Source organism: Carettochelys insculpta, chromosome 1, assembly GCF_033958435.1.
Source record: "Carettochelys insculpta isolate YL-2023 chromosome 1, ASM3395843v1, whole genome shotgun sequence".
NCBI lineage: Eukaryota > Metazoa > Chordata > Testudines > Carettochelyidae > Carettochelys > Carettochelys insculpta.
In genome coordinates, this window is record NC_134137.1 from 234,026,094 (window position 1) to 234,040,288 (window position 14,195).

Below are 14,195 nucleotides of genomic sequence, written 5' to 3' on the forward strand. Positions count from 1 at the left end.
AGTAAACCAGGACACTTAGGCCTTTCCTACACTATCGCAGGCCGTTGACCTAAGTTAAGCAATTTCAGCTATGTGAATAACGTAGCTGAAGTTGACATACTTAGGTTTGCTTACTGAGATATCTTCATAGTCATAAGTTGACAGCTGATGCTTTCTGACCAACTCCATTTACTTACCTCATTTTGGCGGGGTACTGAAGTGAACACGACACTGTTGGGTGAGCGATTTATCGCATCTATACCAGATGCGACAATGCCTGCTGGATTGATCACTGCTCCTCAATCCAGTCTGTAGTGAACACATGCCCTTATTTAGGAGTATAAATATGGATTCAGGTTCCTAACCTTTGGCACCTAAGATTGAAATTTTTTACTTGTGGGCCTGAATTACCCTGCAAGTATGGCTACAGAAAAAAGATTGGCTACATTCTAATGCTACTAAATGCACCATCAGAATCAAGACTGTGTGAGAAGTGGCTATGGTGTCTTTGTTATATGGTCACCTCTCTTTGCTAGGAAATGGACGGAGTCCCCTACAACTCACTTTACAGAGGCAACAGAATAGCCTCCGGAGGAGAATATCTTTCTGCATCTACTCACTTAGTGTCAGGAAACATAAAAGAAAGGCTCTGTACCCATTCCACAATATACCTGAGCTATCCAGACCCCCTACTTAGCCTGGAAACATTGTTCTAGAAATGAAAGTTCTATATCCCATTGTTTAAATGATGTGCTCTCGTACCCCTACATTTTCCATTTCTGATATTAAGCACATTGTTAGAGGGGCTTCTCAAGCAGTTATTTTCAGATTCTTGTATTTCATTGATACGGATGCAACTAATGCCTAGTTGAAATATGTGGCTCTTTTTCTGGACTGATGAACATGGAAAGAAAAAGGTAGGAAAGACCAAAAAAGACTATAAAAATTAATAGTAACAGAGAGGGAGCCGTGCTAGTCTATATACTATCAAAACAAAAGAGCAGTCAAGTAGCACTTTAAAGACTAACAAAATAATTTATTAGGTGAGCTTTCGTGAGACAGACCCATTTCTTCAGACCATAGCTATACCAGAACAGACTCAATATTTAAGGCACAGAGAACTAAAAACAGTAATCAAGGAGGACAAATCAGAAAAAAATGATCAAGGTGAGCAAATCAGAGAACAGAGAGGTATAAGGGGCGGGGGAAGGTCAAGAATTAGATTAAGCCAAGTATGCAAATGAGCCCTGATAGTGACTCAGAAAATTCCCATCCCGGTTCAAACCATGTGTTAATGTGCCGAATTTGTCAACATTTTAATGGAGTGGGCCATTCTGTTAATGACTTAAGAGTTTGCGTGTTACTGAAGAAAAATTTTCGCACCATTATTCAAAGGGAGACAGCTGAGCTGTCTTTTATATTCAAATTCGACACATTAACACGTGGTTTGAACCGGGATGGAAATTTTCTGAGTCACTATAGGGGCTCGTTTGCATACCTGGCTTAATCTAATTCTTGACCTTCCCCCACTTCTACCCCTCTACTCTCTGATTTGCTCACCTTGATCATTTTTTTCTGATTTGTGCTCCTTGATTACTATTTTTGGTTCTCTGTGCCTTAAATATTTGGTCTGAAGAAGTCGGTCTGTCCCACAAAAGCTCACCTAATAAATTATTTTGTTAGTCTTTAAAGTGCTACTTGACTGCTTTTTTGTTTTTATACAATTTAAGTGCTTAAAAGACTATAGTTCCTGTGTGTGGCCACAGAGTGTCACCCTTATTCCTGGTGAAGTGGGTCTTACCCACAAAAGCTCATTACCTTATAAATAAAATTGATAGTCTTTAAGGTGCTATAGCCTGGGTGGCCAACCTGCAGCTCTCAAGATGCGCGCGTCTCTTTGAGCTGTTAAATGTGGCTTCCCCTTGGTGCCACGTGCTAGGAGTGATGGCTCTGGCTCTGCACGCACACCCCAGCACTTGGTGGTAGAAGTGCCCCCTCTGAGACTTCTTTTCTCCACTCCCTCTGGCCACTGACCAGGGGTGTCATTTCAGGTGTTGGTGAGGAGGGGGCAGTGGGACTGAGAGCCATGCTGGGCCCCAAGGCACGGTGGGAGAACGCCTGCAGCCATACCCCCGGAAAGAGGCTGAGGGCAAAAGGGATGAGGCTAAGGGCAGTCAGGCCCTTTCCCATGCTGGAGGTGTGGCAGAGAGGCACAGCTCCGCTTCAGCACCCATGAGCTACTCTTTGGGGCAGTTCAAAGGGGTCAGGAGATCCCAGCCACCCTGGAAGGCCTGGCCCAGGGGCAATTTCCTCTCTTGACCATCACTGTCATGTGTGTGTGGCTGGCATCCCCCCTTCCCTCTGGGGGGCTGCATGTGTGTGTTTGTGTGTGTGTGTGTGGCTGGCATCCCCCCTTCCCTCTGGGGGACTGCGTGTGTGTGTGTGTGTGTGTGGCTGGCATCCCCACTCCCTCTGGGGGCTGTGTGTGTGTGTGACTGGCATCCCCCCTTTTGGGGGCTCTGTGTGTGTGTGGGGCTGGGCTCCCTATTCCCTCTGGCTGTGTGTGCGTGTGGGCTGGGCTGCCCTTTTCTTCTGGGATGTGTGTGTGGCTGGGCTCTTCCCTTCCTTCTGGGATGTGTGTGCACTCTTACTTTAAAAATGCCTGAGTTAGTACCTGATGGGTGCAGTGCCATGGTGGCACACAGCTGAATAAACACATCTGACCTCAGTATTGGTGCACAAGAAAAAACTCATAGATGAATAATCTTGAACCTGCCCTCACCTGATCCCTCTGCCCTGAACCCCCCGCACTCCGCCCAACATTTACATCTCTTTCAGACACTACTTTATCACAGCATCCTCCCTGAGGGTAAAGGTGGGGAAGAGTGGAGGAGCTGTGATAGTACCCTACCCATAGTACATTTGTTACTTTCACCCCTGGGTATGAATAAAGCCAAAGGGTTGGAAGGAGGTCCCAATCCTAGTGTTCCTCTAAGGATTTGAGAGTATAAACATCACCTTCAAGACATTCACTGAAAGTGCTCAAGCTTGAGAGACTCCTCTACCCTCAGAAATAAGTAAACGGGAGCTAAAATTACTTACCATTTGAAAGAGAAGGAGACACACAGCTATAAAATGGGTGAGTGCTTAGGGTAAAGATTTGTTGTTTCCGCACTGCAACTAGTAGAAAAGGTGTTCTGGGAAAAAGTCCTTACAATTCAAAAGTACATTTGCTACCCTGCTGAACAATCAACATCTGTGTGTAATAGTCTGGGTCCTACTTGGTAATTGGACCCAGCCTAGTTTAAAGGAAAGATTCTCAGACAAGTGCAAAGTGGAACTAAATGGGAGACTAGATTCCCTACCCTGGGGTACTGTCATTCTCCCCAAAATTGGAGAGTTGGAAAAAATAGGAAAGTTTTAAGTGCAATTTACACAAAGTTTTTGGTGTAACAGCTTGTTTGTTTCTTGACAGCAGGGAAAGATCCCAGCAGTTGGTCATTCTTTAGCTCTGCTGCTCTTACAGTGAAGCATTCCTACATGACAGAGCAAAGAATTGTAAGCCCAGAGGGAGCGGGAGGAGAGAGAAGAGTGGACTATCTTTTCAATGAGACATTAGAGGAGTAGCTGAGTTAGTCTGCATCTTCAAAACCAACAAGAAATCCTGTGGCACCTTATAGACTAACAGATATTTTGGAGCATAAGTTTTCATGGGAAAAGACCTGCATCATCAGATGCATGAGCAGGGGGCTCCAGAGGAGGGTTTAAATATATGGGCTTTTGGAAAGGAGGGAGTCCCGGTCAAGGGAAGGCCCAGAGTTGACAAGGTCAGTTCAGTCACAGAGAATGTGCCCATTATCAGCAGCTGATGTGGAGTTGTGAATATCAAGAGAGGAGAAACCAGATCAGGTCAGTCAGGGAGGATGTGGCCCATTATCAGTAGCTAATGTGGAGGTGTGAACATCAAGAGCGGAGAAACTGCTTTTGTAATTGGCCAGCCACTTCCAATCTGTTCAGTCCTTGGTTGATGGTATCAAATTTACAAATGAATTGCAGCTCTGTAGTTTCTCTTTGGAGCCTGTTTTTGAAATGTTTTTTGTTGTAGGATTGCTACTTTTAAATCTGTTACTGAGTGTCCAGGGAGATTGAAGTGTTCTCTGACAGGTTTTTGTGTGTTACCGTTCTTGGTGTCTGATTTATGTCCCTTTATTCTTTTACATAGGGACTGTCCAGTTTGGCCAATGTAAATTGCAGTGGGGCATTGCTGGCACATGATAGCTTATGTTATATTAGTAGATGTGCAGGTGCAAGAGCCCTTGATGGTGTGGTTGATGTGTTTAGGTCCTGTGGTGATATTTCTGGTGTAGATATGTGAGCAGAGTTGGCACTGAGGTTTGTTGCAAGGATTGGTTCCAGGTGTAGAGTTACTGTGTTGTGGCCTATTGCTGCTGGTGAGAATTTGTTTAAGGTTGGCAGGCTGTCCAAAGGCGAGGACAGGCCTGCCTCCCCATGGTCTGTGAGAGTGAAGGATCATTGTAGATCACTGATGATGGGCTGGAGAGATTTTAGCTGGGGGCTGTACGTGATGGCCAGTGGTGTTCTGTTGGTTTCCTTGTTGGGCCTGTCTTGTAGCAGGTAGCTTCTGGGTACATGTCTGGCTCTGTCAGTCTGTTTCTAGACTGCCTTAGGTGGGTATTGTAGTTTCAGAAAAGCTTGGTAAAGGTCTTGTAGGTTTTTGTCTGAGGGATTGGAGCAAATGCGGTGGTACCTTAGTGCTTTGCTGTTCACAATGGATCCTGTGGTGTGCCCTGGATGGGAGCTGGAGGCATGTAGGTAAGCATAGCGGTCTGTGGGTTTCCAGCATAGGGTGGTGTTGATGTAACCATCACTTACTTGCACAATAGTGTCGAGGAAGCATATCTCTCATGTGGACTGGTCCAGGCTGAGGTTGATGGTGGGGTGGAAACTGTTGAAATCATGGTGGAACTCTTCAAGAGCCTCCTTCCCATAGGTCCAGATGATGAAGATGTCATCAATGTGCCAGCAATGCCCCACTGCAATATACATTGGCAAAACTGGACAGTCTCTATATAAAAGAATCAGTGGACACAAATCAGACATCAGGAATGGTAACATACAGAAACCTGTAGGAGAACACTTCAATCTCCCTGGACAGTCAGTAACAGATTTAAAAGTAGCAATCCTACAACAAAAAAACTTCAAAAAGAGACTCCACAGAGAAACTGCAGAGCTGCAATTCATTTGCAAATTTGACACCATCAGCCAAGGCTTGAGCAGATACTGGGAGTGGTTGGCCAATTACAAAAGCAGTTTCTCCGCTGTTGATGTTCACACATCTACATTATCCACTGATAAAGGGTCAAATCCTTCCTGACTGAATTGACCTGGTTTCTCCTCTGATGTTCACAACTCCACATTAACTGCTGATAATGGGCCACATCCTCTGTGACTGAACTGACCATGTCAACTCAGGCCCTCCTCTTGACTGGGACTCCCTCCTGTTCATAAGCCCATATATTTAAACCCTCCCCTGGAACCCACCACTCATGCATCTGATGGTGCGTGGCTTTGCCCACAAAAGCTTATGCTCCAAATATCTGTTAGTCTAGAAGGTACCACAGGAATTCTTTTTGTTTTTCAATGAGTGGCTGGGGGTAGATGGTGGATGGGGAGGTAGGAGCTAAAGCCATGTAGTGGCAGAGTTCTTGCAGGCAGCAGGTGTTCCCTTCCCCCTGCCAAATGATGCTCCTGAACAATGCCAAACAATGGCTTAGGGCTGTCATGTCTAAGGTACAAAAAAAGCTGGGACATCCAAGCCATTTCAGTTGGGACAGTGATCTTAATGAAATGATCTTGGACAAAGGGTCACCATAATCTACCTAAAAATGTTGCCATTACCTTCATCAGCCATCAGGTGTTAACTTTTTATGGCTCCTCACTCAGCATTTCTCTGAGTGGAAAGGAAAGTTGGTCAGCCTTATGTAAGAGATGGAACCTGGATATCATGTTCTTTATGGTTTTAATTTACATTGTTTAATTTTCCTCTTCCAGGGGCTCCACCGTTTCCTCAGGTGCCACCTTCTGGTATCCTACAACACCTTCAGAGGAAGACGGTCATGAAGAGGCCTTCTACCTGCCAGCCAGCTATGTAAGAGGCTTCATCTTCTTATCTGATGTGGATGGTGGAGCTCATTTTCTGATCCTAGCTGAGAGCTTCATGGAGAAGTTCTTGCAATGCTAGTGTGCAAGCTTTTCTAGTCCTACTCCTAGCCTTTGCCGTTCCTGGAATTTGTTGACTCCCCCAGTTACTCATAATCTGAAGTAATCCCTTACTTCTGCGCTGTTGCTGGTGATAGTGCTGCCTTTAGAGCTGGATGCTGGAGAGTGACAACTGCTGGCAGGGGCATTCATATTGTTTATAGCACGGGAGGATGATTTAATTAATCCAGCAGTTCCCACTTGGTTCTGTAAGACTCATGGAATGCCAGTTTCTATGTGCTGTTCCCAGAGAACCTCTGTGCTGCACCTCCCTGCCATTGGGTCATATCCCCAACCCATGTTTGAACCCCACTCTCACATCATTTACAGAATATTCCAGATGTGGGTTCACCAGTGTTGAATAAGAAGGAACAATCACTTCTCTAGATCTGCTGGCAATGGTCCTCCTAACATAGCCCAATTTGCAGTTATCCTTCTTGGCTACAAGGGCACATTTTACCAGAGTCTTCTTTGTGATAACTTCTGTCTTGCCTTCTGGCAATAAGGGAATTCTCCCTTAAAATAACTAATCATCCACAACACCAGGTCTCCTAACGGTATAGTACCTCCTGTTCTGACATCATTCCTGAAGGAAAGAGAGCCTGGATATTCAAGAAGTCCTGGTAGCTCTGTCAATAAGGAAGGCAGTGGTATGACTTAAAGAACTTAATCCATCCTCCTGCATTCACTTCTCACATGTGAATTCTAATGCTAGCAAGTGTGTAGTTTTCAAAAAGCCCTTATGCTAGCTGTTGTATGTATTTGAGGTCAAAGTGTGGTCTCCACAGTTTTCAGTTGGTGGGTGGGGATTCCTTTGTAGCACATTTTTATCTTGCTGCCTCACTCCTGGCTTCTCACCACTCTTCTGTCTTGCAGGTATGGTATCATGGAGTCCTGCTGGCAATGGAGTGTGACAGATCGGCCATCACCTGCAGAGCTGATCCAGCACCTGCAAATAGCAGCCAAGAGCAGCAATGACCAAGTGGTACTCCAGGTGCCTGAGCTGGTGGTGCCTGAACTATATGCTGATGTAGCTGGTGTTGCTTTGGAGAGTCTCGTCAGGGACTACACCACATTCTGAAGCATACCTCTGTGTCGCGGGTAGACTGAACCTCTTGACTTCACCCTTCTTTGGGGATACAAGGGACTGATTCCTTTGGGACTCAGAATGGAGTGTGTGGAGAAGGGTTCCTCATTATTTTTTAAAATAAAGAATATAGTTAAGAGCGTGGGAGGTTCTTAAATAAACACTAGGGTCTATAATGGACTTCCAAATTCCCACCTTGGAACTGAGAAGCACATCCTGCAGCAGTCAAACGCTGCTTTGCATGATGATTGGCTGCATGGAAGGGAGCCAAACAAACAGGAGCAATTGTTCTGAGAGGCCTCAAGGTGGTGCTCAGTTAGGAAGCTGTGCAGGTTTGAGTTAATGAAATCTGTAACAAGGAAGCATTTCAATTCTACCTTAGGGAGAAGGGTAGCGGTGATAAACACTCTTGTCACCCATGACACCCACTCTTTTGTCACTTTGTCCGCTTATACGTGTGAAGAGACATATGGATCTCAGACTTGCAGTTAGTGCAAATTATGGTGGGTGTGGGTACAGGAGACTGAAAGTCATCTACAAGGAATTACAGGGCGTGGACACCATGGATGAAAATAAATTGTTTTTGTTTCAAATCATGTAATTTGCTCCAAATAATATAATCCAAATCAAGAAACTGGATGAAAAAGAATGAAGGGAAATTGAAGATGGACATCAGGAACCATCTCCTGACTGTGAGGGTTTTTGGAAGTTATCCTATCTCCACTCCTCTCCAAGGAAGTGTTATTGCTTGAACATTTTAAAAGCTGGATTGGATGATACCCTGAAGAATATGCTATAGGGCAATCTTGGTGTGGATTTAGTGATAAGAAAGTGGATGGAGTAGATGATACCATATAAGTCTTGTCCATCTCTCTTGACTGAGGGCCCATTCTGTTGAAATGTGACAGTGCTTTTAAGCATTCCATCCCATAGACGGATCTTTTGCGTGCTTTATGCTATAACCAACTTCAGAATAGTGGACACTGTATTCTGGTAGAATGGAATACCCTAAATATTGAGGGATGCAACAGAAATTGCTATATGAATGTACCACATCTTGATGCAGGAAAGTGTCTTGCAATGAGTATGGCTGAGTTGTCAAGGACTTGCTCAAGAGTAAAAGCCCCCGTCCAACCATCTCAGGGAGAAATCCTCATTGAGATCAAACTGTCAGGGAAGGCACCTAATAAACACTTGTGCTGCCCAAGTGACACAGAGCAATTTATTTTCTCGTACATTTATCCTTTTGGTTTTTACCTACTATTCTAACTGTTGTATTTTTAAGTTGTTACATTATCATTGTAAAAGACATCTGATTACTGTAATGAGACAGCTAATATGGAGATTATGTGGACTGGGTAAGAATAAAGGTGATAGAAGAAGCATTGTGAAATTTATATGGTGGTGGTAACAGAGAGAAAGGTGTGCTAGCCTATATACTATCAAAACAAAAAAAGCAGTCAAGTAGCACTTTAAAGACTAACAAAATAATTTAGTAGGTAGTGAGCTTTCGTGGGACAGACCTACTTCTTCAGACCATAGCCATTCCAGAACAGACTCGATATTTAAGGCATAGAGAACGAAAAAAGTAATCAAGGTTGACAAATCAGAAAAATATTATCAAGGTGAGCAAATCAGAGAGTAGAGGGGCAGAAGGGAGTGGGGGGAAGTATGCCAAGTATGCAAAAGAGCCCCTATGATGACCCAGAAAATTCAAATCTCTTTGCAATAATTTGCTGAAGTGTGATATACTGCAGTGATATTCTAACTAGCTCAGTGGAAACACCAGTTTCTTGTAGCCTTTTAGTATTCATAACATTGGAAGTTTGTAGCTGCAAAGATAGTGACCAGAGTTACATGTTAGTGCCAATAGACAAGAAAGACCTCAACCTGTTTATCCCCATTTTACTGAAAGGGACAGGAAACTCCACCACTTTAATTTTGTTACATACCAGAAGGAAAAACTAGCAGAGGGATGATGTGTAACTGCTGAAACTCGTCTCCTGAGACAGAGGCAAGTGAGTGATGTTGGTGATCGGTTTTAAAACTGAAAGTGCCAGGAGCATTTGAACACACTACAGGGATAAGTACATTTCAAAAGCTTAGAAGATAAGATTCATAGCCCAACGCCATTGTGATCATCTGGTCTGGCCTCCTGAATAGCACAAGGCACAGAACTTACCCTCCAATAATTCCTAGAGCAGATCCCTTAGAAAAAGATCCAAGTTTGATTTAAAAATTGACAGTGGAGGAGAGTCTACCACAACCCTGGGTAAGGTCCAAGGGTAGCTATCTGCAAGGGTTAAGTACTCTCACTGGTAAAATTGTATTCCTTGTTTCCAGTCTGAATTTGTCCAGCTTCAAATTCCTGCTATTGGATTGTTACCCCTCTCTCAGAAAACTTGGAGAGCAACATTCTTAAATGTTTGTTTCTCCCTGTAGATACTTATAATCTATGGTCAGATCACCTGAGTAAAATCAGGCATCTTGACTAGTCAGTTTTCGGAGGAAAGAAGTAATTTATAGAAGAAATATTATCTTTGAAGGATCTGGATGTAACCACACAGGAAATCTTAGACCCGTGCTTCTAACCTGATATGTTGGTGCCATCCAAAATGTTCAGAGCAAAGGGGTTGTAAGAAGTTGAGTGATTCTGACAAGGTTACAGGCTCTAAAACGTGACTCGTTTTTTCTCAGTTAACCTAATAAATCATTTAGTAAGTCTTTAAGGTGCTACATGACTGCTGGTTTGTTTTCTTAGAATACAGACTAACACGGCTCCCTCTCTGTTACTACTCACTTTCCTGAATTAAGTTAACTTGTATTGCAGGCTACAGCAGATGCCGGTTAACTGAGCTTTCAAGATATCTAAGTGGCAGTTAACAAGGCTTTCACTGTGACACATTTCTTTTAGAATTCCCTTCACTTTTAAAAATTAGTTATGAAATTCACACACATTTTATGTCATCAATTTTTGTGTACAAACCAGCAAAATAAAAGTGAAAGAAGTAAGCTGCAAATTTTATTCATATAGATATACACACGTGACAGTACACTTGCCTTCCTACCACAGGCATGCAGTGTTCTACACACATACAGCACATGCATGCTCACATTTGTCTACACAGAGACACTTTTTCATGCATTTTTCCAGGGGCTGCTTTAAACCACCCACATGAGGAGCATGGGCTGGAGGGGAAAAGCTAAGGGAAGGGAGAAGAGCTAGAGAGCGAAAGAGGCCAAGGATGGGAGTTAAAGGGGGAAGTGAAGGAAAGAGGAGACAGGGTATGTGGGATGAATGGTGCTGAAGGTTACAGCTACATAAGGATGTGGGGGTGTATAGGGACATCATGGTAATACAGCCATTTATGCAGGTGAATGGGATGCAAGACAGGGTCCCCTCTAAGCTACACACTTGTGCAGCTACTGCAAAGACATTAAAATGTCACCCAGCTGATGATAACAGCATCCATAGCTAGGTTTTGTTTCCACTGGGGGTGCACATTCATACATGCCTCAGTGCATACAACATTTATTCTGTGCTTGGATGGAAAATATTAAAGGGCAGATTGGTGCAATGCAGGGGCGGGGTGTGAGTTTCATAGGGATGGTGGCTCTGGGAGGTGGAGAAGGTAGGTGTGGGAGAGCTGTACGAGATATAAGGTTGAGACTGGTAGGTTGTAGTGCAGGCCAGGATGAGATGGGGGCAGGAAGTAGTGAGAGGTATGGTGGTGAAGGAGCTGGGATAGGGGGATGGGATTAGGGTGTCCACATGTCCAGTGGACTGGACTAAAGAACACAAGGATCTGAAGTTGAGATGACTTTTAGGCTGCGTCTACACTTGCATTCCTCTTTCGAAAGAGGCATGTAAATGAGGGAAATTGAAAATGCAAATGAGGTGCAGATTTACATATCTAGTGCCTCATTTGCATATTATTTCAAAAGAGCTTCTTTTGAAAGAAGAAAAAGTGTAGACACGGCTATGTCAAAAGTAAACCCCATCTTTGAAAGAACCCTTTACTTTTGAAAGAGCTGTGTCTACACTGCTTTTCTTCTTTCAAAAGAAGCTCTTTTGAAAGAAGAATATGCAAATGAGGTGCCACATATGTAAATCTGCACCTCATTTGCATTTTGATTTCCTTCCTTTGCATGCCCTTTTGAAAGAGGAATGCATGTTTAGATGCCTTAATGTACAGAAACTATCTGAAGCCTATGTTCCAATATGGGGAAGACACTGAGGGAACGGGGCTTCTTTAGTCTGAAAAAGAGAAGAATGGGGGTGGGGGGAATTTGACAGTAGCCTTCCCCTACCTGAAAGTGGGAGGTTCCAAAAAGGATGGAGCCAGGCTATTCTCAGTCATGGCTGATGACAGAACAAAGGAGCAATGACTTTACTTGTAGAGAAGGAGGTCTAGGTTGGATATTAGGAAAATCCATTTCACTAGGAGGGTAGTTCATCAGGGGAATTGGTTACCCAGGGAGGCTGTTGAATATGTATTCTTAGAGGTTTTAAGGCCCATCTGAAGAAAGCCCTGGCTGGGAGTATTTAGTTGGGATGGCCTTGCTTTGAATAGGAAGTTGGACTAGATGACCTTCTGAGGTCTGTTCCAATCCTAACTTCTATGATTCTGTGGTAATCAATAATAGACCAGATGTAGTAGAGACAAACCTTGTGGAGAAATTACAAACGTAGGACCTCTTGGATTATCAAATTCAATTACTTCCACAGACAAACCCCACTATCCACTTCCATATAATTCTATTCTTAAATTTCCCAAGCTCCATCTTAAAAGCAGGTAAGTTGTTTACTCCTTCTGCTCCTGTGTGGAGGCTGTTCTAGAGCCTCATATCTCTGTTGGCCAGAAACCTAATTTCCAGCCTAACTTTATTTGTAGTCAGTTAGCTGTAGTAACTGTATAAAAACCGGGGAATACTTTTCACAGAAATTACAGGGAGAAGACAGACCCCACTGAAACATATTATCTTGTTATTCCCATGAGCTGTGAATAATTATGGCTTCTCACATGAATCAGGTAAACTGAGAATCTATAGAAACAACATCAGAACTTATGTTTCTTTTGGTAAAGAGGTTTTCTTTGTTTGGAAGCCATCCATAGAAACACTGATGTAAGAACTTAGTTGGGGAATGAATCTGCCGTGTACCTCCAGCTACAGGAATGGAGACATATAGCCAGCACTTCAGCATCATTATCATCACCATGAAAAGGTGGCACTTAGGTATACCTGCGTTTAAATGATTAACTGGTCGGAGCAGAAGCAGACCTCTGCAGTGGGTGAAGGGCTGCTGCAGCCCTGTGGGGCCCCTGTGGGTCGAGGAACTCCAGCTGATCCAGAGTAGTCTCCATCTGTGGCGGCCCAGGATGGGGGGATGAGGGGGGAGCTGGGAAGAAGGGAGGGGTGGCTGGGGAGGCTGCCCCTGACTGGTTGGGCTGGAGCAGTTCCCTTGCTGTGGACAGGGCCTGTTCCAGTCAGTCTGGAACAACTGTCTCATGGCATGCTGAGGACTGGGGCTGCTTTGGCCTGGCTGGCACACCCCTACCCCATGAACAGGGACTGCTCCATGGTGGAGTGCCCCTGCCTATGGTGCTCACAGGCCAGGCCACTGCAGGAAGAGACTTCTCCGGCTGCCCTGGCTTGTCCCCTGCTGGGCTGGAGCAACCTTGGTCACCAGCATGCCACAAGTGTGGGTGTTTCAGCCTATCCAGAGCAGACCCTGTCCACAGTCGGGGGACCTCCCCAGTTACCCCCACCCATTTAATTGATTAACCAGTTAAAGCTAGCATTTAACCAATAACTAATACACCAGTTTAACTAATAAAATGCACTTTCACATCTCTAGTAGCAAGGCGCCTATTCTTTCTGCATGCTATAGAACACTGTACTAACTGATAATCTTTGATAACATAATTCCAACTGAGCCTCTTATTTGACAATCTTGACCTGTAATTAACTCCGACACAATGCAGTCCATTTGTACACCACTTGCAAATATTTATTCTCTTGATAGGCTCAGCTACCAAGTCTGATTCACCTAGGTCTATTTGTTGTTCATAAGCAAGGATACGATTTAGTCATGGAGATCACGTGTTCTGTGACTTTAGCAAGTATCCAAGACTTCTTTAGCTGCGGCTCCGGCTTTTGTGGAGTGTCTGGAGCTCTCAGCTGCCAAAGCTGCAGCAGGGACTGGAGCTGTTTCTGGCAGCCCATGTAGTAGGAGCTGGAGCCCACTCAGGGCCAGGCGTCATGCTGTCCGTTGTCTCCCACCACAACCCCCCAGCTTTGGCTTTCCTTTCTTTTTCCATTTATTTTTTTAGTAGAAGTCACAGGCAGGATGGAGGCTTCCATAAACTTTTGTTAACTGGCTGTGACTTACGAAACTAGTTTGCATATGTATTGCATAGTATTTCTTATTTGTAGCTTGTTTCAAAATTTGTTCAACTAATTCAGTATCTTGCCTATGGCAGTGGCCAGGTACAGATGCTTCAGAGATAGGTGCAAAAAGCCTGACCCCTTCAGGTAATGCAAGCTTATGCCCTGAAACATGATGATTTTTACGCTTCCAAAAAATATTCCCAATTACTTTTATTACCCATATATAGGTCTAACCCTCTTTTGACTCCTCCACTAAGTATGTATTTGGCACTTTGGACTGGCTTGAATACATATTTAGTTGTCTTAAATGTGCCCAGAAATGACCAAAAATTCACTTTCAAGATTTTATTTCTTGGCTTCTTTAGCCTTAAAAATAGTCCAGCCAAGTGTTGAAGTTCACAGCTTGAGGTAGCTGAGCTGTGGTTTGTATTTTTTACAAGAGATATTTTTCTGCAAG

General features: G+C 44.0%; 1 protein-coding gene across 1 annotated transcript in view; it reads left to right on the forward strand.

Annotated features, from left to right (window-relative positions):
- STYK1 (serine/threonine/tyrosine kinase 1) overlaps nucleotides 1-10,349 on the forward strand; it is a 31,801-nt gene extending 21,452 nt beyond the window's left edge. The window contains exons 9-10 of the mRNA XM_075002203.1: nucleotides 6,052-6,148; nucleotides 7,135-10,349. Coding sequence (XP_074858304.1) covers nucleotides 6,052-6,148; nucleotides 7,135-7,339 — 302 coding nt within the window. The 3' untranslated portion in view covers nucleotides 7,340-10,349. The remainder of the gene's footprint in view (nucleotides 1-6,051; nucleotides 6,149-7,134) is intronic.
- The last annotated feature ends 3,846 nt before the right edge of the window (nucleotides 10,350-14,195 follow it).